Source organism: Chrysemys picta, chromosome 1 (assembly GCF_011386835.1).
Source record: "Chrysemys picta bellii isolate R12L10 chromosome 1, ASM1138683v2, whole genome shotgun sequence".
NCBI classification, from domain to species: domain Eukaryota; kingdom Metazoa; phylum Chordata; order Testudines; family Emydidae; genus Chrysemys; species Chrysemys picta.
In genome coordinates this window covers 21,997,459-22,022,135 of record NC_088791.1, presented here as the reverse complement: position 1 = coordinate 22,022,135, position 24,677 = coordinate 21,997,459, and the positions used below count along the sequence as shown (strand labels likewise).

At 42.6% G+C, this 24,677-nt stretch overlaps 1 protein-coding gene across 9 annotated transcripts in view; it reads right to left on the bottom strand.

Moving 5' to 3' along the window:
• Nucleotides 1-24,677, bottom strand: part of CACNA2D1 (calcium voltage-gated channel auxiliary subunit alpha2delta 1) — a 660,196-nt gene that overhangs the window by 302,169 nt on the left and 333,350 nt on the right. For all 9 annotated transcript variants that reach the window (XM_065553645.1, XM_065553650.1, XM_008178507.4 and 6 more), the window contains one exon: nucleotides 24,289-24,333. In XM_065553645.1, coding sequence (XP_065409717.1) covers nucleotides 24,289-24,333 — 45 coding nt within the window. The remainder of the gene's footprint in view (nucleotides 1-24,288; nucleotides 24,334-24,677) is intronic.

Here is a 24,677-nt window from a genome sequence, read left to right as displayed (position 1 = left end):
TACCTTTTCTTGGACCATCATTAAGGGAGCTGAAAGGCTAGGAACCTGCTGAGAACACACAGGAACAGTTGAAGCAGCAGAAATGTAGTTGACCTTTTGCAGTCACACTGGGCAAGAATTATTTCTGCAGCTAAACCAGAGATTGCTTACTATTCAACACATGTCTGGAAAGACATGACTTGGATGCAGAAGTACTGTCTGAAAGGCGTTACATAAAGGATTGTTTCAAGTCTGATGCCTTGTCTGTAGCTGACATCTTTATTTATGGAAACTATAGGAAACAGTAGATTGTAGTGTTAATGCTCACAGAAATGGAGAAGAGGACAGCACTGGAATGAATAAGATAGCAGATAGACAAGGTCTGCATTGGACTCTGTCTTCTTAAGATTAGTTTCACTTACCTTCTGTTCTTAACTGGATTAGAGAGAATAGGATTCTCTCTCAAACCACTATTGGGGGGCTACCTGGACGTTGGGGGGCTTCCAAGGGAGAAGAGCCAATAGCACTCTCTCTCTCTCTCACACACACACACACACACACACACACACACACAAAGAAGGGGAGGAACTGTGACTCAAAGGAATGACTCTGCCAATCCTGGAGGGTGCAATTTACACATCACTCCTGGCTCAAGACTGTACCCAAAGTCATAATGTAGACTTTAAAATATATCCAAGGTAACTTTAAGGTAGTGTGACATTATGCCTTGAATTAAGCTAATACTTCAAAACTCCAGTGGAAAACAAAATTACTTATTAACCCAACACTTCGCTACAAGTTTTGGCACATTTTCCATGGCTAAGACATCATTTGGATTGTTGTCTCAGTTGTCTCATTTATAATTGGAATATTTTAACTGATTTTGTAACATTGTCATACATTAGTTACCAGTGTTAGTTTCTTATCAAAACCACAGTGCACTGTTGTAAGATTATATTTGGCAATTTCTTTCATTAGATACTATAAGTAATATGAGTTTCAACACAAGTTTAGGGGGTTCTGAACATAACTGTCAGCACAAAGCAAAGTGATTTTTTACTTTCTTACATCAAACTCAGCAATATGGACACAGTTTGTTTAGATACTAATCTATATGAGGTCTTCATTTCTGAACCTATTAATAAAAGAATCTTTAAAAGTCCTATTTGATGGGCTCATCCTGGGGTGCCACCTGGAACTGGGGTACCTCTGAGCCCTCTGACTCATCAGCCTGGGCTCCCTCTCAGCACTGTGCTGTTGTGACAGGCTATAGACCGCTCCTGGTCCTACACTCCCACCAGCATTCACACAGGCAGGGACAAACCCAACCGCAGTTGCATGCAGGCTTTAGCGAACCACTGCATGAACCAACAATAGAGAGGCTGCAGCCAAATTAATCCCCAGCTCAAGACCCTACAGCTGTACCATCCTCTCCTGGTCAAATCCTCAATCAGTATGAATTTATTACTCAGTTAGCCTCTCCCTCAATGTGGAGAGGAATATCCACAATACAAGCTGAGATTTACCCCAGTCACTAAAGTCAAGGGCCATTGGTTTAGATTAAAACATAAAACAAGTTTATTAAGTACAAAAGATAGATTTTAAGTGGTAGAAAACAGATCAAAGCAGATTACTTGGTAAATAAACAAAACCGCAAACTAAGCCTAAAATACTAGAAAGACTGGATATGAATTAACAATTTCTCACTCTGACTGATGATACAAGCAGCCTTGCAGATTTTCAAGGCACAAGCTGCATTTCCTTTGCAGCTTGGACTCCCCACCCCCATTTCAAATCCTTTTCTTTCGGAGCTTCTTCCAGGTGTTCAGTTGTGGGGGAGTGAAGAACAACCAATGATGTCACGCCCTGCCATATATAACTTTTCCATATGGCGGGAACCCTTTGTTTCAATCTTGGTTCCCAGACCAGTTTGTGGAAAAATACAGGTACCCAAAATGGAGATCAGTGTCATGTGGTCTGGTCAAATGCCCTTGCAAATCTTGCTGAGTCATAGCAGTCATTACTTACAGGCTGTCTCGAACGTTCCCAGGAAGGCTTACCAGGTGGGGGATAAGCTTCTCCTAAGGCCTATGTTTTTTCCTAATGGCCCATTATCTTGAATAGGCCCTTCCCAACCAGCTGTCTAGACTGGAAGCATCTAGCCTACAGATGAGGTCACTCAGGTGTAACTACATTTGAAATACAGATACATAGTCAATATTCATAACTTTAGATACAAAAATGATATGTGCACACAAATAGGAATCACATTCAGCAGATCAGAATTTTTCCAATGACACCTTACATGACTCATCTTGTACAAATTGCATCTTATTTCATAATCCTATCATAATCATACAAGCATGAAAAATATCAGGTGTAGTGTCACACCGTATTCAACCTTTCTTGGAAAAACCTGCAATTTTCAAATCCTGATTCACCCTCAGATCAACCACATATCTATTTATGTCAGATTTAGTTATGTGGCTTAAAACTAAATGATTAACAAAACTCAGTGTGACTGATGCAATTCAAAGTGACATATCACAACATTCATACAAGTAACATTTTCATCTAGAATTGGGGAACACACAACTTTGTCTGTAAATACTGTTTCATTGAGAGGCCTATCACTAAGTTCAATCAGGATTGACAATTTACCCAAAAAGACCCAAAAGACAATTACAATTTTTTTGTTATCACTCATGTTTCTGATAACTAAGATCTCAAAGAAAGTAACATTCCATTAAAATTATGAACTAGCTTTAGGGTTGAATTTTGATCTTTAGTGTGGCATAAACTTTAGCCTCCGTTGGGGAGACTTGTTCTGATGCACGTCTGCCTTGAAGGTAGGATTCTGTGCATTATGAACACCCTCATCATCTTATGATATTGACTATAGCAGCATTCTTGCCATTATTATTTCATAACACTGTTTCCCAGGTAGGAGATAGCTCTGGGCATAGACATATCTCATTATCATGTATTTTTCATACAGCTCCAAATGCATATTCATACATTGGGTGTGGGGGAGAGGGGAGGGAAGAAAAAAGACTTGCATAGTTTGGAGTAATGTGCTAAGAGCATGGTGTCTGATTTCTCCCCCAAATTCAAATAGAGTGTAAGAAGAACACCTTCTCCTTCAGGTGATAATTTATGATTCCAAAGACAGCATCAAAGGCGCCCAAGCACTGTTTAGAATCTGTTTAGAATCAAACTGTCCTGTAATAACTTTGACATGGAAAGACTTGACACGTCTCCCAGCGACGCATTCAGTAGGTGTGGAAGAAGCTCATTTTCAGGAATCAACTTGACAAAGCCTTAGTACCTAACTAGCCAACGTCAGTCATCTACTCACTGTCAGTTCAAATGTTTATCTTCCCAAGGAATGGCATTAATTCACACTGGCACTCAAAGCATACTGTTATTGATATTAGATTTCAGACCATGTGAAAGTGCACAGTGAAATCATGGAGTGTGTATTTTGCTAAAAGAGACTGAAGCAAAGTCAAGAGGGAACTACTGGAGACTGGAAGGATGGTAGGTGAGTGTGCTCTTACATATAAAAAGGAGATGGGCATACAGTGGGGCAAAAGAACCAAGGAAAATTTGTTTCATTTGTTAATTTGTCTTCTACAAGACACTGGCCACATCTTGTGCTCTTTTAAGGCAAGGCACATTTTGCTTACCTGCACTCAGATGAGAATTATTATTATTATTATTTATTTGTATTACCTAGGGGCCCTAGTCATGGATCAGGACGTCATTGTGTTCCAGACGGGATTACCTTTTAGCTGTAGAGTTCAACATCATACCTCTCAATCTATCTGCCAATAATCAAATCACAGTGTGCAACAAAGACCCAAAGTGAGGGACAAAAGGAAACTTCAAATGCTGTTGGAATCATTCCTTTGGGGTACACAATGTTTCCTATAAGCTTGGTTTCATGCGTCTTTATTTATGAATCAAATAAGTTTCTCTGTGAGGCGATCTCAAATAGGTGTTGAACATTAGTAACTTTGGGATTATACTGAGTGACACTCCTCAAAATTAGGTACATTTAATGTGTATGCTCACCAGAGTTACCTCTGCTTCTACTGAAGAACATGGGGCTACATGCTCAACACAAGTTGGAAATGTAAGTTAGGGAACAATGCAATTGTCCAGTTATTGAGTAGTGCATCACACAAGGAACATGTTGCATTGTGCTCCATAGCATGCACACTTTCCATTTAGAAAGGCTAGAAAAGGGGTGGAAAAGAACTCAATATGTGATTGTAATCTATAAAAGCATATGGGATTTGGAACCTGGCTGACTGAGACACTGCTTCTATCACTGTGTGATCCCACCACAGTTGTGACTGGCAAGCTAACACCTCCTAGAGCACTCAACATAAACACAAGATTAAATGTAGCGTACCAGCATCACAAGTTCTACTACAGAGCGTCAAAGTGAAATTGGCATGATACCTGAAGCATTGTCTGAATATCGTTTTCATTGTGTTGCTTTTCACAAGCATGAAGCAGAGTGTAGCAACTGATGTAGAACAGCAGAGGAAATAAAATAAAGAACACAAGATTTGGAAGGAAACAAAGAGTTAAAAATTATGGTAACCAAAAAACAGATTTTGGGAAAGAGGGAAGCAAGCAGGGGACAATCATGTGACATTCCATATAATTTTATTTCAAAACTTTTCTCCTCCTAACACCTTATAAAAATTTAAGTGTCAGAATCTAGCTATTTATTCAAGATATTTCTATAGTGTTACCACCTTGGTACCCAAAATAGGGGTTTTAAGCAAAATATCTTCTCAAGCAACATGGTAGTGTTGCTAGCACATCAATGGAGTCCTATTCTAGCGAAACCTGTCTTGGAAGGCAGTGGAGTGGAAGTCCCGGATTGCTTCAGTACTCATCATTCAACTTTCATGGCAAGGTTTCAATCTATTTACAGCAAAGTTTCACTCTGCCGTTGGCTGCACTGATCCCCTTGGAATCCCAGCATCACAGATAGGTGGGAAATTTTCATTTGCCATTCTACTCTGTTTACCCTGAGGAGAATTCTAAGCAGATGAGGTAGCAGAGGGGAGAGAAGTAGACAACATGCTTTTGGGATCCCCAGTTTCCTGTTCTGCTGCAGGCAGCCCAAGCAGATGGTGAAGAGAAGCCTGGCCAATTTTAAAATAGCTGCTCCATACTGAAGCTCAGAAACAAATAATCACTTTCTAGAGGCTCCTCCCACTGCTATGGCAGCTCCCTTGGTGGGAATGGGGTAACAAAAATAATTTTCTGACTTTACTATTGAATGACAAGATTACACCCAAGATTATACGTGATATCGTATTGCTCAGCCTAACAGAAACAAGCCTGCAAGGTCCAAAATATTGGCCAAGCACTTAGGTCAAAAGGGACAACAGTGAAAAGGATAGTGACTACTGTGAATGTCTGAAGAATTAAAATGGAAAAAAAAATAAAGAAATATGTAACTATTAAAGGTGGAAGGAAATACATGTTTATGAATGGAAAGGTAAGTGCAAGTTAACATATTGTCAGGATGCTGCAGTGATGTTTAGCTAGCACATTCCTGATTTTTGTTTTTCTTTTTCTTTTCTGTTGATCTGCATTTTTCTGCTTTTATCCCAGAAGGAGCCGAGCACTGTAGAAGTGCAGTAAAGAAAAAAAAAGTTCAAATTTTCATACCCCCTAAAAAGGATTAAAATTTTGGATGGTTCTGATTTTGTTTCCATTGATTTAATCATCTCCACACTTGAAGTAAAAGTAACTGAAGAAAGAGTAACTGAAAACTATACCGGACAGTCCCTCCGCAAAAGAATAAATGGACACAAATCGGACATCAGGAATGGTAACATACATAAGCCAGTAAGTGAACACTTCAATCTCCCTGGTCATTCTATTACAGATTTAAAAGTCACTATCATTGAAAAAAAAAACTTCAGAAACAGACTTCAAAGAGAAACAGCAGAACTAAAATTCATTTGCAAATTCAACACCATTAATCTGGGCTTGAATAGGGACTAGGAGTGGCTGGCTCATTACAGAAGCAGCTTTTCCTCTCCTGGAATTGACACCTCCTCATCTATTATTGGGAGTGGACTACATCCAACCTGATATAATTGGCCCTGTCAACACTGGTTCTCCACTTGCGAAGTCACTCCCTGCTCTCCATGTGTCAGTATATAATGCCTGCATCTGTAACTTTCACTCTATGCATCCGAAGAAGTGAGGTTTTTACTCACGAAAGCTTATGCCCAAATAAATCTGTTAGTCTTTAAGGTGCCACCAGACTCCTTGTTGTTTTTGAAAACTATACTGAGCATTCCATATTTAAAGCTGTGTGAAATTCCATTACAAAAACACCAGAACAAATATGGCTAACATGGTTTCAGCACAAAACAGAAATTTATTCCAGGTCACAAATCTTAGGATCAGCCAGGTAATGGAGGTCAATTTGGAGTGAACCTGGGCTCAGTTTCCAGTAAACCTGGGCTAATTGATTTTCATGACTTATTTTTAAGGAGTTAACCTGAAATGTAAATCAAACAAAATTCAGATGTATTAAATCTCACAAATTAACACCGAAGAAAAAACTGACACTAACCTCTGCAAACCAAAACCAATGAGTTTCACACAGCGTTATCAACGTGTCTCTGAAAAACAGTGTAACAGGTACCTAGAAAAAGAGCCATTAAAGTGTCTGCTTCCCAGATAATAATTCTATTCTCAAAAGACACACATTCTCATGGATTAGATTCATTGTGAAATACACACTCAAAGTTCTGTCTTCTAACATAATTCATGTAAATAACAAACAAAAGTACAGTGCATAATTATTCATTATTTAAAAGGACGGATTGGAGAATTTAAAAAACACGTGTTATGTGTCTTATTTGGCAATTGCAATTACCTTGCTTCTCTGCTCTATATTTTAAGAGGAGAGGAGGGAGGCAGAGAGAGAAAGATGAATTGAGGGCTTGTATTATATTATATATGCCAATATTTTAAAAAATACCTAAGGATATGAGGTGCCCAACTTGGCACACCAAAGGTATATACTTCCTGAAAATCAGTCCTTTGTATGGCACCTCAAGTTCGGCACCCAAATATTGTGGCATTCATAATCTACTAGTCAGTTTTGAAAGATCATACCCCTATCTACACCTATATCCACACATAACCCCTTCCCTCCTACCCTGCCTCCTCCTTTCTTGGTTTATCTAATGATTTTAAGCTGAAAGTATGTACATTGGCCAAACCGGACAGTCTCTACTCAAAAGAATAAATGGACACAAATCTGATATCAGGAATCATAACATTCAAAAACTAGTGGGAGACCACTTCAACCTCTCTGGCCACTCAGTAACAGACGTAAAGGTGTCAAGTATCAGAGGTGTACCTGTGTTAGTCTGAATCTGTAAAAAGCAACAGAGGGTCCTGTGGCACCTTTAAGACTAACAGAGTATTGGGAGCATAAGCTTTCATGGGTAAGAACCTCACTTCTTCAGATGCAAGTAATGGAAATTTCCAGAGGCAGGTATAAATCAGTATAGAGATAACGAGGTTAGTTCAATCAGGGAGGGTGACGGGCTCTGCTAGCAGTTGAGGTGTGAACACCAAGGGAGGAGAAACTGCTTCTGTAGTTGGATAGCCATTCACAGTCTTTGTTTAATCTTGATCTGATGGTGTCAAATTTGCAAATGAACTGGAGCTCAGCAGTTTCTCTTTGGAGTCTGGTCCTGAAGTTTTTTTGCTGTAAGATGGCTACCTTTACATCTGCTATTGTGTGGCCAGGGAGGTTGAAGTGTTCTCCTACAGGTTTTTGTATATATATATATATGCGCCATCATGTGCCAGCAATGCCCCTCTGCTATGTACATTGGCCAAACTGGACAGTCACTACGCAAGAGGATAAATGGACACAAGTCAGATATCAGGAATGGCAATATACAAAAACCTGTAGGCGAACACCTACATGACCTCCTCCAAACATCTTCCTTATTCTCACCACAGGACCTTCCTCCTGGTGTCTGATAACACTTGTGCTCCTCAGTCCTCCAGCAGCACACTCTCACTCTCAGCTCCTTGCGCCTCTTGCTCCCAGCTCCTCACACTCACACCACAAACTGAAGTGAGCTCCTTTTAAAACCCAGGTGCCCTGATTAACCTGCCTTAATTGATTCTAGCAGCTTCTTCTTAATTGGCTCCAGATGTCCTAATTAGCCTGCTGCCTTAACTGGTTCTAGCAGGTTCCTGATTACTCTAGTGCAGCCCCTGCTCTGGTCACTCAGGGAACAGAAAACTACTCATCCAGTGACCAGTATATTTGCCCTCTACCAGATTCCTGTACCCCACTGCTCTGGGTCTGTCACATATCCCTGCCCCCTGCTCAACGCCAAGGGGTTGGGCAGCTTGGGACGCCAGACAGTGCACACGTGACAAGCCATCGGCATTGCCATGACGGCTCCCTGCTCTGTGTTGCACATGGAACTGGAAAGGTTGGAGGGATAAGAACCATCTGGTCACCCTTGTGTTCTTCTCCTTGTTCCGCTGCATCCATTGAAGAGGGGCATGGTCAGTCACTAGGACAAATCTGCGCCCGAGCAGGTAGTAGCGCAATCTTTCCATGGCCCATTTTACAGCGAGGCATTCTCTCTCCACCACTGCATATTTTTGTTCCCTTGGAAGGAGTTTCCGACTGAGGTATAGAATTGGGTGTTCCTCCTTCCCGACCATCTGTGATAGAACGGCCCCCAACCCAACTTCCGATGCATCCGTCTGCAGGATAAACTCCTTGGTGAAATCAGGGGCTATCAGCACAGGGTTACTGCAGAGGGCAGTCCGTAGGTCTGTGAATGCTTCCTCTGCTGCGTCAGACCACCTCACCAGATCAGGTCCACGGGCTTTCACTAGGTCTGTCAGGGGGCTTGCCCTTGTGGCAAAGTGGGGGATAAATCGTCGGTAATACCCCACCACACCTAGGAAGGCCTGGACTTGTTTCTTGCGACTTGGTCGGGGCCAATTATGGATGGCCTCTAACTTGTTCACTTGGGGTTTTACCAGACCTTTTCCCACAATGTAGCCAAGATATTTGGCCTCTGTAAACCCTACAGTGCACATGGCAGGGTTTGCTGTAAGGCCAGCTTGCCTGAAGGTATCGAGGACTGCCTCCACCTTCTTCAGGTGGATTTCCCAGTCTGGGGTATGAATGACCACATCGTCCAAGTAGGCAGCAGCATAACTGTTATGCGGGTGTAATAGCTTGTCCATGAGGCACTGGAAGGTAGCTGGGGCCCTATGTAGTCCAAAAGGGAGGACAGTATATTGAAAAAGACCCTCTGGTGTAGAGAACGCAGTCTTTTCCTTTGCGTCTTCTGCAAGGGGAATCTGCCAGTACCCCTTTGTCAAGTCTAGGGTAGTCAAGTACCGGGCATTACCCAGACGGTCCACTAGCTCATCTATGCGAGGTATGGGGTACGCGTCGAACTGGGATACTTCGTTGCAAAATCTTGTGGTGCCATCAGGTTTGGGCACCAGCACGATTGGGCTGGACCACTGACTGTGGGATTCTTCGATGATCCCCAACTCCAGCATTTTTTTTACTTCCCCTTTTATTTCCTCCCTTTTGGCCGCTGGCACCCAATAGGGCCTCATTGTTACTCTGGCGCCAGGGTTCGTGACGATGTGGTGATATGTCTCGGTTGTTCGACCCGGTTTTGTCGAGAACACATCTTGGTTCCGGAAGATCATCTCAGACACCTCATTCTTCTGGTCTGGTGTTAAATCGGGAGACATTCTCACCTGTTTGGAAGGCTTGTTTTCCTGGGTTAGGTCTTTTTGGACCGCTGTGCATGCCTCTTGTGCATGCCAGGGTTTCAGAAGGTTAACGTAATAAATCTGTTCTTGTTTTTGTGTCCTGGCTGCCGCACCTTGTAGGTTACTTGCCCCACGGGTTCAACCACCTCATAGGGCCCCTGCCATTGGGCCAGAAGCTTTCTGCCATGGGTACCAACACCATAACCCAATCCCCTGGTTGGAACTGTCGCACTTTTGCCTGGTGATTGTAATGGGTTCGCTGGGCCTCCTGTGCCTTCTCCAAATGTTCCTGGACAATAGGGGTAAACCGGGCTATCCGGTCTCGCATCTGCATTACATGCTCTATTATATTTCTCCCCTCATTGGGTTCCTCTTCCCAGATCTCTTTGGCGATATCTAGTATGCCACGGGGGAGACGCCCGTATAATAACTCGAAGGGGGAAAACCCAGTTGAGGCCTGTGGTACCTCCCGGATAGCGAACATAAGGTAGGGTAGTAGGGTGTCCCAATCCTTCCCGTCCCGACTTACCACCTTCCTTATCATAGCTTTGAGGGTTCGGTTAAACCTTTCTAACAACCCATCAGTCTGCGGATGGTAGACCGAAGTTCTCAGGGTATGTATATGGAGCAGCATACAGAGGTTCTTCATTAGCTTTGACATAAATGGGGTTCCTTGGTCGGTTAATATCTCCTTCGGTAGCCCCATTCGGGCAAAGATCCCCACCAGCTCTTTGGCTATAGTTTTAGAGGCCGTGTTCTGCAGGGGGACGGCTTCTGGGTAGCGAGTAGCATAGTCCAAAACAACAAGTATATATTGGTGGCCCCGAGCTGTCTTCTCCAGGGGTCCCACTAGGTCCATGGCTATTCGCTCGAAGGGGACCTCTATGATGGGAAGGGGTACTAAAGGTGCCCTCAAGTGGGGACGGGGACTGTGCAGCTGACACTCCGGGCAGGAGGCACAGTACCTCCGCACTTCTTCATGTACTCCGGGCCAGAAGAACCGTCGTAGGACTCATGCCAGGGTCTTCTTTACCCCCAAATGCCCCCCAAAAAGATGACTATGAGCAAGACTTAATACAGCGTTCTGGTGTTTTTGAGGTACTAGGATCTGCTGTACCTTCTGCCCCTGTACTGGTGCAACCTGGTATAAGAGATCCTTCTTCATTATGAAGTAGGGTCCTGGTCCCTGGATTTTTCCTTCCACGGGGACCCCATCTATTTCAGTCACTTCCTTCCTAATGTTGTCATACTTTGGGTCTTCTGCCTGGTCCCGTCCAAAATTTCCTCTCCCGGGGCTAATCTGCCCAAGATCTAGGGGCCCAGTCTCTGTTGCCTCTACTAGTTCAGAAGCATTAGGGTCGGGGTCAGACTCAGGTGCTTCTCCCTCTTGCGTGGCCTCCTTTTCAGCTGCGCGGATCCGCCTACCTACAAGAGCGACTCTCTGGCTTTAGGTCATATTCGGGTTCCCAAGGCCTTAGCTGCCCTTCTTTCCCTTTTTGTCTTTCTACCCTGTCTGGGAGTGGAGAACAAATCTGGGGATATTTCAGAGAAGATTGGGGGTTGACAGTCTGCTGTGGATGCCTCACCAATTTTAGGGTCCCCATCTTTCTCCAATCCCCCTACTGCGAGTAAGTTTCCAAACCCTGGGAAGTCCCTCCCTATGAGCACCAGGTATGGGAGTTTAGGGACTACACCTGCTGCTACCTTAGTAGTGTTCACTTGGATCTCGATTTTTATTGGGATGGTGGGGTAGTAACTAACTGTCCCATGGACACATGTTATCCCCGTACGTTTTGCCTGCAGCAGCTGACTACGCTTCACGAGCTTCCCTGAGATAAGCGTGATCGCACTCCCCGAATCAACCAGTGCCATGGTCCCTACCCCATTTAGTTTCACTGGTCTGGTATACATATGTGGGGTTAGTGAGACCCCCACAGGTGGATTAGGAAGCATGGATCTGCCCAGTTCCCCAGGTTACACTGCATAGGCTCCTCAGCATTGGGACACTGTGCAGCTATGTGTCCCCACTCCCCGCAGGCATAACATTTGTATGGAGCCCTAGGCGTTCCCCGGTCTCTTGGTTTGGGCAGTCTAACATCACGATCCTCTTCTCCCTCAGTGCTCCGACTTCTTGTGGCCTCTGATGGGCCTTTAGCCTCTCTCTTTTTCCACCTGGGCCCTCCTGGTGGCCCAGTCACCCGAACTTTAGGGCTTGGTGCTGCCAGTTTAACCCGGGGTGCCTCTTCCTTTACTGGTCAGGTCAGCTCCCTCGCTGTCCTTTGCCTCTCTACCAGGGCGACAACCTCGTCATAGGTGGAGGGTTCGTTCTGGCTTACCCAGGCACGAAGGTCTGGTGGTAGTCCCCTCATGTATCAGTCGATGACCAGAATCGCTAGTATCTCTTCCGGACTCTGGGATTCTGTTTGCAACCACTTTCGTGCGAGATGGATGAGGTCATACAATTGAGACCACGGGTTTTGTCTTCCTGGTACCTCCAACTGTGATACTGCTGGGCCCGCACTGCTGTCGTTACTCCAGATCTGGCCAGGATCTCTGCTTTCAGCTGGGGGTAGTCTGCCGCAGCCTCTTCAGGCAGATCATGGTAGGCCTTCTGGGCCTCCCCACAGAGGAATGGGGCAAGGATGCCAGACCACTGATCGAGGCCAGGCCTCCCGTAGGGCTGTCCTCTCAAAGGCCAGAAGGTATGCCTCTACATCATCCTCCAGTGTCATTGTCTGCAACCAATGGCTGGCCTGTATGAGCCGCGTCCCATCATGGCCACGATTCAGCTCTGTAAGGAACTTTACCTGGTTTACCAGTTCCCACAACATAGCTCACCACAGGACCTTCCTCCTGGTGTCTGATAACACTTGTGCTCCTCAGTCCTCCAGCAGCACACTCTCACTCTCAGCTCCTTGCGCCTCTTGCTCCCAGCTGCTCACACTCACACCACAAACTGAAGTGAGCTCCTTTTAAAACCCAGGTCCCCTCATTAGCCTGCCTTAATTGATTCTAGCAGCTTCTTCTTAATTGGCTCCAGGTGTCCTAATTAGCCTGCTGCCTTAACTGATTCTAGCAGGTTCCTGATTACTCTAGTGCAGCCCCTGCTCTGGTCACTCAGGGAACAGAAAACTACTCATCCAGTGACCAGTATATTAGCCCTCTACCAGACTCCTGTACTCCACTGGTCTGGGTCTGTCACAGAATATATATCTTCTTACTATATGTTCCATGCTATGCATCTGATGAAGTAGGCTGTAGCCCATGAAAGCTTATGCTCAAATAAATGTGTTAGTCTCTAAGGTGCCACAAGTACTCCTGTAATTTATGCTTCTCTGTTGCCTGCATTTGCAAAGAGGCATGGAGCTGCATTTATGCACCTGCTTTATATCTTTCACTGAGTCTGTATTTCAGGTATTATCCCCAGAGCAGTCACTAAGTGCCATGTATCTCCTGCAGTAGAGCTCACACACTTTTAAACAGATTATGCAAAACTTTATAAAAGTGGCAGTGTTTCATATTTAAAAAAACGATTAGCCATAGGCATGATCTTGTTTGATACAAAACTGGGGTGCTTCCCTGTAGGTAAAACTCACATTTTAGCCTTAGTCAAAGCATTAGTTCCTAGTTTGTTCAGTCTCTTGTGGCGTTTCCATTCTTAGACCTCCCCCTCTGAGTTTAGTAAGAAAATGAATAAAAAGTACTGCTGTCGCTTTAACTATTAGTAAATGATTAGCATCTGCACAAGTGGTACTGCTCCATCAGTCATGGCTGCTTTCCAATATGGGACTGATGAAGGAAATCCTCTTCTCTCATAAATCACTTGTGTCAATTAGGGATGCATCCCTTGCCGGGAAATGCAATTGACTGTTCCCAATTAAGGCCTAATGAATAAGAGTAAAAGGGGTGCTGGAAGCTTCCAGCCAGGCATGGCTGTTCTGGTTTGAGGTTAAGCTAAATGTTAAATAAAAAGAGCAACACAGGTAAAAAGAACAAGACTCACTCCTTTGAATTAATTAGCTAAGTCACTGCAATTCTGTACTCTCTTTTCCCTTAGGGTATTATGTTCTTTTTGTGGAAAGGATTATAAGAAGCATGATTAGAATAAAAGGGGGAAAAGTAGATTTGCCCAAGACACATGATATTACCTGCATTATAAATTAAACAATATGGTACTGATAGTGCAGGTTACCACTGTCCTAACTTATCATTTGACTTGCAGCACCGCAACTGATAACTAACTTATATTAACACCATATAAAACAAGGCAGGGAGCAGTAGTCTGTGAATAATGAAGACCTTAATGGGCAGTTCTGGAATGATTCCACACATCAATATGACTTTACTAGTTTATTCTGAAATCTCCAATTACAAATTAATAAGCAGCTTTACCCTGTGGTATATTTATATCATTATAGTTTACAGTGGCAATTTGGTAACTAAACCTGCTACATGTTTAGTGTTAAAAATTGAACATGAAAAAAATAATTTCAAGCACTATCACACAGAAGACACCAGAAAACACTGAATTTTAAACTCTAAAATTAATGTGTGTTTTATGTTCTGCTACTGCAGGAGCTGGTATAGCTAGTTAAAATACACCTCTACCTCGATATAACGCTGTCCTCGGGAGCCAAAAAATCTTACCGCGTTTAGGTAAAACCGCGTTATATCGAACTTGCTTTGATCCACCGGAGTGTGCAGCCCCGCCCCCCCGGAGCACTGCTTTACCGCATTATATCCAAATTTGTGTTATATCGGGTTGCGTTATATCAGGGTAGAGGTGTACAAAGAAGGCTACTGCATAAACACATAATGAAAACACAAACTGTGCACTGCCTGTGCGGTATTAGAAGTGTCCTGCTTACTGCAGTTTGCCACAGATGAGATGTGACCAATATTAAAAAAAAAAAATAGGAAAAGAACCTAAAGAGTAAACACAGGGAGATGGAGCAATTAAGGACTTCCTAGAGGGATGGATTATATGAGCAAATACAGCGGAGCGAGAGATTAGATTTGGAAAAGATCTGTGAAGAAAAAAGTGATGATTTGAAATAACGCCAGGGCAATGCAACACTAGAAGAGAAGACTGAACAGTGAGTCAGAAGAGACTATAAATAGAGAAGAGTGGAAAGAGCAAGGAGACAAAATGGAAAAAGCAGAGAAAGAATAATTAAAATGTGTGGAAAAGGACAGAACAACAGGGCTGTTCAGCTGTCATATAAAAGCATTGTATCTTTCATACACCTGGACTCTACACCTTCAAATAAAAATCAATTGCATAAACTACAACCTGCAAAAAAAGGCTAGGAAATATTTTCTAGTGAATGGAAACCTACTGGTTTAGTCACAGTTATCTGCTGTGACCTTGGCAAATCACTTAATCTACTCTGTGCCTCATGTCCCTATCTGAACAATAGGAAGAAAATACTTCCTTCCTTGTGAATATAAAATACATTAATGATTATGAGGTGCTCACATACCATGGCACTGAGGGGCATATAAGTAATTAGATAAACTAGCAGCATCTGTTTGATGTTGCAGAACTCCAGAGACTCGTTACTGATTGGAAAACTAAGGGTTACAACTTGATTGTTTTATTTGTTGTATTAGAGAATCAGAGGCCAAAGAATGACTAATTTTCAAATTGTTTAAAAAACAAAAAAAATCCAAGTGAAGAAAACAGTTAGCCCCCAGAAATATTCTAGATGGTGGAAAGAGTGACAGAGGTGGATCTTCAGAGCATTGTGTAAATAGGAAGGAGGAAAGCAAACTGGACTGAGGAAAGAAAAAGACACCAGAAAAATAGAATGGAGTAAATTAACAGGAGGTATTTCAGGTTAAGAAGGAAAAGAGAGAAATCTTGAACTAGATTCCTAAATGGTTAGTTTAGCAATAAAGATTTCGGAGGATGAGAGCTACACATCTTTCAGGTATGGAAAAGGACATAAGCCCATATTCTTGACAAACTGAAGTCTCAAGAGTTGGGCCTTGGGACGGATAAAGCATGAGTTTACCATAGACCAAATGAAAGAAACTGAAGAAGAATGGCTGAGAAATTGTCGCAGGGGGCAATGTTTCAGAGCTGAAGCTAGACAAATTTATATAGATGGGAGATATGACGCCCAGGTCACTTACTCATTCATACACAACCTCATCCTAAGCTTTTTAATACTAGAGTTGATGTGATATTTGAGTTGAGAAGAAACCTGGAGATGGTGGAGTTTTGTTTCAAGGTGCACTTACTACAAATTAGTAGAAGGCTGGGTTTTGATTGAATTAAAAGAGACCCTTGTAGAGCCAAGCAATCGTGAGGTGAAAGCAGCAGAAAATGAATAAAGGCTGAAACAGTGCGGGGGGAAACAGATTTGGGTATCAGCAGCATAAAATAGATACACAAGAATAAAATCTGATAGGAAGTATGCCAAGGGGATGCGATCAACAAAGAACTTTGGGACACCATGGCAGGGAGGTTCAGTGGGAAAGGGTTTTCCATTGCCAAGCACAGAGGAGGAGGAGTTGAATATGTAGAACCAAAACAACAGAAGCAAAGTGGCTGTAATTCCACCAGATGGTGCTTGATGATCTGGAAAATGTCACGGACAATAGTTTTAAATGCAGCATTAAAAGGAAGAAAAATGAGGGCACAAATGGAGCCACAGACCACTAAGGAAAGATCACTGTCCACACACAGAAGGGTAGTTTCAATACTGTATAAGGGTTAGCTGATAGAACACATATTTGTGAAGGTTGTTTTAGAAGATATTAGCTGAGTGTGAAGTGTCTAACATCAGGACCCTGTTATACTGCCCATTGTACATACAGGTTAAGAAAGTGTCCCCATCCTGAGGAGTTTACAACCTAAATAGGCAAGACAGGCAAAGGGTAAAAGAAAGCAATACACCATATAAGCAGAACATTGGAATCAAAAGCATAGAGCTTATGCAGCTTGCTCAATCTCACACACAGTCTGTGGCAGAATCTGCAATTATTATTAGTTACAGTAACTCTTCATTTAAAGTTGTCCCGGTTAATGTTGTTACGTTGCTGATCAATTAGAGAACATGCTCATTTAAAGTTGTGCAATGCTCTCTTCTAATGTCGTTTGGCAGCCGCCTGCTTTGTCCACTGCTTGCAGGAAGAGCAGCCCGTTGCAGGTAGCTGGTGGGGGCTTGGAACCAGGGTGAACTGGCAGCCCCCCATCAGCTCCCTGCTCCCCTAAATTCCCTGTGCAGCAGCTGCCCAGCAGGCTAGCAATTGCAGCTGTCCCTCCCCCCACTGCCATGTGCTGCTCCTCTCTTGTGTCTTGGAGCTGTTCCCCGAGACTCCTGCTTGGTGTGTGGGGCGGAGGGAAGGAAGAGGGGGGCTAATGTGAGAGTGTCCCCTTCCCTCTTGGTCCTGCATCCCACTTACCTCATCTTCCATAGAGCAGGGGGGGACACACGACGGGGCTCAGGATGGAGGGAGGTTGCTGGCAGCAGCTGAGGTCTCAGCTAGCTGATCTAATTAACAAGGCAGTGTACCTAAAGTAGGCTTACCATATCTAGTAAATAAAAAAAGAGGACCCTCCACGGGCCCTGGACCTGCCCATTTCCCCAGCCCCGCCCCAACTCTGCCCCTTCCCCACCCTAACTCCGCCTCCTCCTCCCTCCCACTCCCAGCCACGGGGAAAGGGCTGTCCAAGCGCTACCGGCTTCACGGTTTGCCGGGCAGCCCCCAGACCCTGCGCCCCCGGCCAGCGCTTCCCCAGCGCAGCTGGAGCCCGGGAGGGGAAGCGCCCAGCCGGGGGCGCAGGGTCTGGAGGCTGCCCGGCAAACCGTGAAGCCGGTAGCGCTTGGACTTCGGGCAGCCCCCTTGCCTCTGGACCCTGCGCCTCCAGCCGGGCAATTCCCCTCCCGGGCTCCGGCGGCGCAGGGTCCGGAGGCATGGGGGCTGCCCGAAGCCGGTAGCACTCGGGCAGCCCGGTTCTTAAACAGAGCCAGGCTGCCCGAGCACTACCGGCATCGGGCAGCCCCCATGCCCGGCTCTTAAACGGAGCCGAAGAGTCAGAGGAGGAGCAGAGCCGCCGCGGCTGGAGGCTCTGCTCCTCCCCTGACTCTTCGGCTCTGTTTAAGAGCCGAGCTGCCCCAGCGCTACCGGCTTCGGGCAGCCCCCATGCCTCCGGACCCTGCGCCGCCGGAGCACGGGAGGTACCCGAAGACGGTAGCGCTGGGGTGGCTCGGCTCTTAAACAGAGCCGAAGCGTCAGGGGAGGAGCAGAGCCGCCATTTTCCCGGACATGTTCGGCTTTTTGGCAATTCCCCCCGGACGGGGGTTTGAGTGTCGAAAAGCCGGACATGTCCGGGAAAAAGAGGACGTATGGTAACCCTAACCTAAAGGGGAAATGAGAATCTCTCTCTCTCTCTCTCTCTCTCTCTCTCTCTCTCACACACACACACACACACACACACACACACACACACACAGTGTGTGTCTCTGTCTCCCTTCCCTCCATTCCTGCTGCCTTGTAGAGTGTGAGAGTTAACCCTTGAGAGCTCAGCCAATTGCTAGTTCATCATTTAGCAGCAAGGCATTCCCTGGGAAATATCCCACCCTCTGACTTCACCATCTCAACCAAGCCTCACAATCATCATCGCTGTGTACCAGTATTAAATTGTTTGTTTAAAACTTTATATATGTATTATATATATATAATACAGTCTTTTGTCTGGTGAAAAAAAATTTCCTGAAACCTAACCCCCTCATTTACATTAATTCTTATGGGGAAATTGGATCCGCTTAACATTGTTTTGCTTAAAGTCACATTTTTCGGGAACATATCTACAATATTAAGTGAGGAGTTACTGTCTTTGTATTACTGTATAGGCCTCAACCAAGTTCAGGGCCCCATTATGCTAGGCATTGCAAACACATAGTAAAAGACAGTCCTCTTCCCATAGCCCTTACAATGTAAACAGATGAGGGAGACAAAGGGTGGTGAGAAGGATGTAATATTATCCACATTTTATAGATGGAGAAGTGAGATATTGAGGTTAAATAATTTTCCTAGGTAAAATAAAGTCTGTAGCACACCGGGGACTTGATCTGTTTGAATCTCGTCAGTACCTTAACAACAAAGCCATTCTTCCTTCCCGATCATATCTCCTTTTCAATAAGGCATCAGAGAAGAGTTTGCTAGAGGAAACTTCTTAATATTCTTTAGGCTCAGGGAACATGGGCAGATGGATTGGCAGACATACAACTATGTTATTTTCAGGAGCATGTAATGTAATAGATCTATAAAGAATTACATATGGCTCTAATACAAATCCGCTGAGCAAAATGAGTGCTGATTTTCAAAAAAATATATACAACAGTATCTAAATGTAGTATTTTCCAGCAATGTTTATGTACTGTCTCTACAACTATTGTGCTATAAAATAACACAAATGAAACAGCCAGGGAACAGACACAACTTTCATTTATTGCATTTTTTATTCTTTTCCTGGCTGGCCCTAAATAATGACTGTAATTTGCACTGAAAAGCACTTGCAACTAGACTTAATTTCAGATTGTCTGTAAAGCATCTAGCATGCTGTATATGCACACTATATATAACAATTCATCATACGAAGTAAAGATTCTGGGGTTTTTTGGATTCCGGTGTGTGTATGTATAGATGGAATCTAATATGAACTAAAACTGAATATACTCCTGGACTAGATAACCTTGCACTATTTAAAGGACTTTGCAACGGTGCATACATTTCAGACTTGGAGTTTGCAAAGGTTAGGATGAACCAATATTCAACCACCACTAGCATAGAACAAGATGATCACAAGCAAACAAGTAAAGAACAGAAAAGGCAAACATGCTGTGGGAGTAAAATAATCAGGAATATGTGATAGAATACAGAGCTTTTCATGTCTAGGTCACTGGGTAAAGTCTGATCTAGGTTAGTAGCAAACAACTGATAGATATTAAGTGGCCTCTGTGAGTTGGGTCTTATTCCAGTTTCTAGTATACATGTGTTCACATCACAGACACAATCTGCCAATAACTGACATCCTCATTGACATCAGCAGATAGGCCAAAAAACTACATTCACAGAGAAACTGAGTAACCCTTTCAACCTTAGTGGTCCCAGTTTAGTGTAAAAGACACATTGGTGGAACACTCTGCGAACGCTTTCATTGCTGTCATCTGAGCTGTGGCTGAACAATTGAGAATGACTGTTCAATCTTGCTAATTCAGTAACTTTCACAAATGTGATATTGGGCAGGGAGAGGCAGGTAGAGGCAAGAACCAAATTAGGTTAAAAGGGCTTACAAGAAAAGGTGATAGTATTAAGACTCATTTATCGGAGATTGAAAAGTCAGGATATATAAACTTGAGTATCTGTATAACAGTGATAGTTTAGTTGAGAACAAAGAAGAAAACAACATGCAAAAGGTGTATCGACATTGAATCTTGCAGCACAGTATGTGGAACAAAAACTGTCCTGAATTAACATAATTTATGGAGACAAATACAAAATGATTTCTTTGGAAAAACCAACAGTCAACCAAATAAGTGAAGGGTCTGAGCAGGCTAATCAGAACATTCAAGACAGTTTGGTTGTACAAGATCAACAAAATCCTCTAATGCAGTGGGTAAGTCAGTTGAATTGAAGACCAGAGTAAACAAGTTTCCCCTTGCTTCAAGAATAGATGGGTCTAGGAATTAGGTAAGTCAAGTGAACTAAAGACCACAGGAGTTACCAGAGTAAGCAAGTTTCAGACAGGCTTCAAGCAGGGACATGCACTATAGATCTAAGAATTTAGTTAATCAAGGTGGTAACGATGCACTTCTTCATTGTGACTCCTTTCTGCTGGCTCTGAGACAAAGTTTATCTAAGTATCAGAAAGTGCCAGTGCTTGATGAGATTTTTTTCCTTTCTTTCAGCAGATACACAGTCTTCACTCTAGGAGCAGTGTCTTGCACTCCAGTTTAATTCCAAACTACTGGAAGGCTAACTCAGTGCACCCATCTAAATGTCAGGTACCCACAAAATGTGAAAAGGTAGGAAAAATGGAGCTGGGCTGGGAATGGGTAGGGGGATACTATTCTAAGTAAGAGGTCTGGAGGAGAGGAGTCAGCTGAAGTAGGACCTCAACTCAGTGAGTTTGCACATTAGAATTTAACTAGAAATCAGTGAGACAGAAATTGAAGAAAGGTCTCCTGAGCTTCTTTTGAGTGTACATATTTCAGATGAAGACAACAGCAAATCTGTTCAACTAGATATCTCGATGAACATAAGATTGACCAGAAATCTGGTTAATCTTATGTTCATCATTCACTCTTTTCAGGTAGTTTTTTGAGAATTTGTAATAGTATTATACATATAAAAAAATTTCACATTCAAAGCGCTCTGCAAAAAATTATTAATCCATCCATAGCACCCCATGAGATAAATTTTATCCCTATTTTACAGATGGGAAACCAAGGTAAAGTGGTTATGCAACTAGCTCAAGGCCACACAGTCAGAGCCAGTGCTGGGATTAACAACTCAGAAAATCTCTGGTCCCTAACCCCTGCACTCATTCAAGGTACCTAGATAAGGGAGAAGATCTAAATTTACTACATTTAAAAAAATATATATTTAGGCCAAGGTTTTCAAAAGTGACTAGTGATTGTGTGTGCCCAACTTGAGACTCCTTAAAGGGGCCAGATATTCAGAAGTGGGTGCTCGGCACTTTCTGAAAAATCAGGCCCTTTTAAAGGTGTCAAGTCGGGCATACAAAATCATTAGTCACTCTCGAATACATTGGCCTTTTTTATATTATGTTTGCTGCCTATGTTTTCTTTTCACGTACTGTATATGCTAATGGAAATAAGTCTTCTACTGTTTGTTTATAACCAGTGAGTGCTCTGCTGCTTTAAAGGTGATAAAGGTTAGTGCTAACATGAAAGCTTCGCCTTTGATAAATGCTGAAGAAAGAAAGGCATTACAGGAATTTATCCAGGATGAACATGTCCAGCACTTAGTAGATACACTGAATAGGCATCAGTGGCAGTGAAATGTGAAGATGTCCTAAATGGTCAGGGCCTAACCAGAATTCATGGGGACGTCATTAGTGGCATCTGTGGAGTCAGAACACTAGTTTCAAAGGCAGCCAAGCAGCTTCTGATCATGCCAGTTACAAAGACTGATCTGGCAGAGACAAAGCACATGTTTCTCAGAGCAACCAGAGACTTTAAAATCCAACAGCTTCTTGAAGTGTAATTCTTTGTTCATTCACATTGTTTTCTTACATTTGAAGAAAAAGAAAAAAAAACTAAAAGAGAAAACAAATTCCGGAGATAAAAAAAAATCCCTGCTTTCCCTCACTTCTACCTTTAGAAATATGAATTATTATGAAAGGAGGAAGTGCAATGAACTGTGTCAGCATATGACTATGTAAATATACCCAACTCAATCAGAATGAGATGCTCTGTTTTACCAAGCTAGCTAGTATTTATATTGCATTCATCTCCAAAGCATCTCAGGACATTACAATATTATCAATGCAAAGCATACGGACCATTCGACGGTGTTGCCCCGTTTAATTTCCTCCTTTCCAACCCATTAGATAATTAATCTAATTAACCACTGCATCTAGGGAACTTGATCTTAAACTAAACAAAAGTCCTAAGAATTGCATTGGTCCTAAATTACTGCTCTTCACTTTTGCCAACTGCCTGAATTTCTCTCAGGGTACATGAGGTAAATGAAAATCACAAAATTTACAAGGACTGAGACCAGCCAACCAGGCTCAAATATTATGGACTTTTGCTTTGAAAAAAATTCCTCTAAAGCTATCACTCTGGGAAATGCTGGAGTACCTGACTGAAGCCCAAGGGTTTCGAATGTTTCATTTGTTCAGAAATAGAATAGTGTTCAAAATAGTAACTTTTATTGGTGCTGGTTTTTGGAATTACATGCTGTGCTGTTGCTGTCACGTTAAGGTTTTTTCTATTTATTGACAAATTCTCCGTAACTGACTGACAACTGCTATTAACTCAACAATCATGTTTCTTAGTATTGTCTTCTGGTGTCAATGGCTGTAGAGCTCTAGAAAGGAAAGGCGTCTAAAGCAATGCAAACAAGCTGGAAGGAGCAAGGAACCTAGAAGAATAAAATGACTTTACTGGGAAAAATGTAAAAAGGAGAGAAAACCTACAGGAGCTCTGAACTGAGAAAGATATAAATTGCTGAGTGGTATTTGCATTGCAGCTGTGCCTAACCTATTTTGACCATTGCTATAAAAAAAAGATGCATCAAAGAACCTCTCAATACTATTTTAAGCCAAAACCGCTCAAACGTGGATGCACACATTTAGAATCCTAACTGCATAATTAGGCACTTTTAGAGAAGTGGCCTGTTTTCAGAAATGCAGAACACCTGAAAATTGCATAGAATTCAACAGGATAGGTATTCAGCATCTTTCAAACTCACATCACTTTTACTTAGGTGCTGAAGTATAGATTTATCTTCAGGCACCAAGTTTGAAGATTTCATTCTGTGGGTTTGGTTCCTTGTGAACAAACTTTCTGTACCTGCATCCCAGTTGAATACCAATATCTGACATAAGCAACTCAAATAGTTTTGTTTGACATGATCTATGTATCTTATTTATTTACCTTACCGCAACAGCATCAAGTTCTATAGTGATGCCATCAATCTTTTAGCAATACTTGATTACAGAGTGCAAATGAAGCATGTTGATCCATCTGATTAATATATTCCAATACCTTTGCCATTCCTTTATAAATTAAATCTATAATAAAAAGGCAGCTGTATTATCTCAAGTGAAGGAGAAGATAATGTCCCTTCCTCCCAAGAGGCAGAAAGATGTTTAATATTTAAAGTCATGGTGGGAAACCTCATATAATTTACTCTTCTTGGGCCAGATTCTCCATTGCCTTTTAGTCATTTGCATCAATGCAAAATAGGTGCAAATTGCTACTGTTTTTAATGTATATCCATTTTCATCCATTTTCCACTCTCTTTCCACTGCTGTAAATGCCTACACAGGGTGCAATGATGCAAAGGAGAATCTGACCTCTTAAGTCTGCAAAACTGGGCTAGGGATCTCATAAGAACAAGCTTTTTCATGGTCTTTTCCTGCTGTTCTTGAATTTTCTGTTCTTAATTCTATAGTATTGTAATTCAGATTTTACAGTTTGATTCCATACATAGGCAATGCTGTGGTGAGAGGGTTATCTTCCCAAGCACACTCCCTCATTAATAACTCAGAAGGCCTAATGAGGAAAAATGTAACCTTAATAAACAAACACAAAATGCAACCTAGCAGTCTATCAAACTTGGTGTGCATGTCCAGAAATCCAAAATATTTCCCAGAAGTAGTTGAAAATGTCCGCTTAACACCTTTAGAATCTTTAATACCCCTTTCACTTTTCTGAGAATTTAAGCATCCTACAATTTGCAGGTAAAACAAGAAGATAACATATTACTTACATCATTCTGATCATCCTTTGCATTGTAATAGATGATTTCATTATCCTGTGGGGGGAAAAAGAAAAGAAAAATCATTCCATTAATTGAAAAATGATGATGAATACAGAGGTCCACGACCTAAAGTAAACCTGAATATATACATTGAAGGGTTGATCCTGAATTTGTTAATTTCCAAGCAAGATCAGGCCCTTTCTTAGTTCTGTCTTCTTTGTGAACCAACAGATACGACAGAGAAATGTCATTTATTTAGCACTTCTTTCCTGAAAATTTATAAAAGGTATATCAACAACAACTTGAAGAGTATAAGCTATGGTGGGGAGAAAACCTGCTAATGGAAGGCCTATGAGAGCTATTTGTTTTAAAGATATATGAAGAATTCACCACCTAAA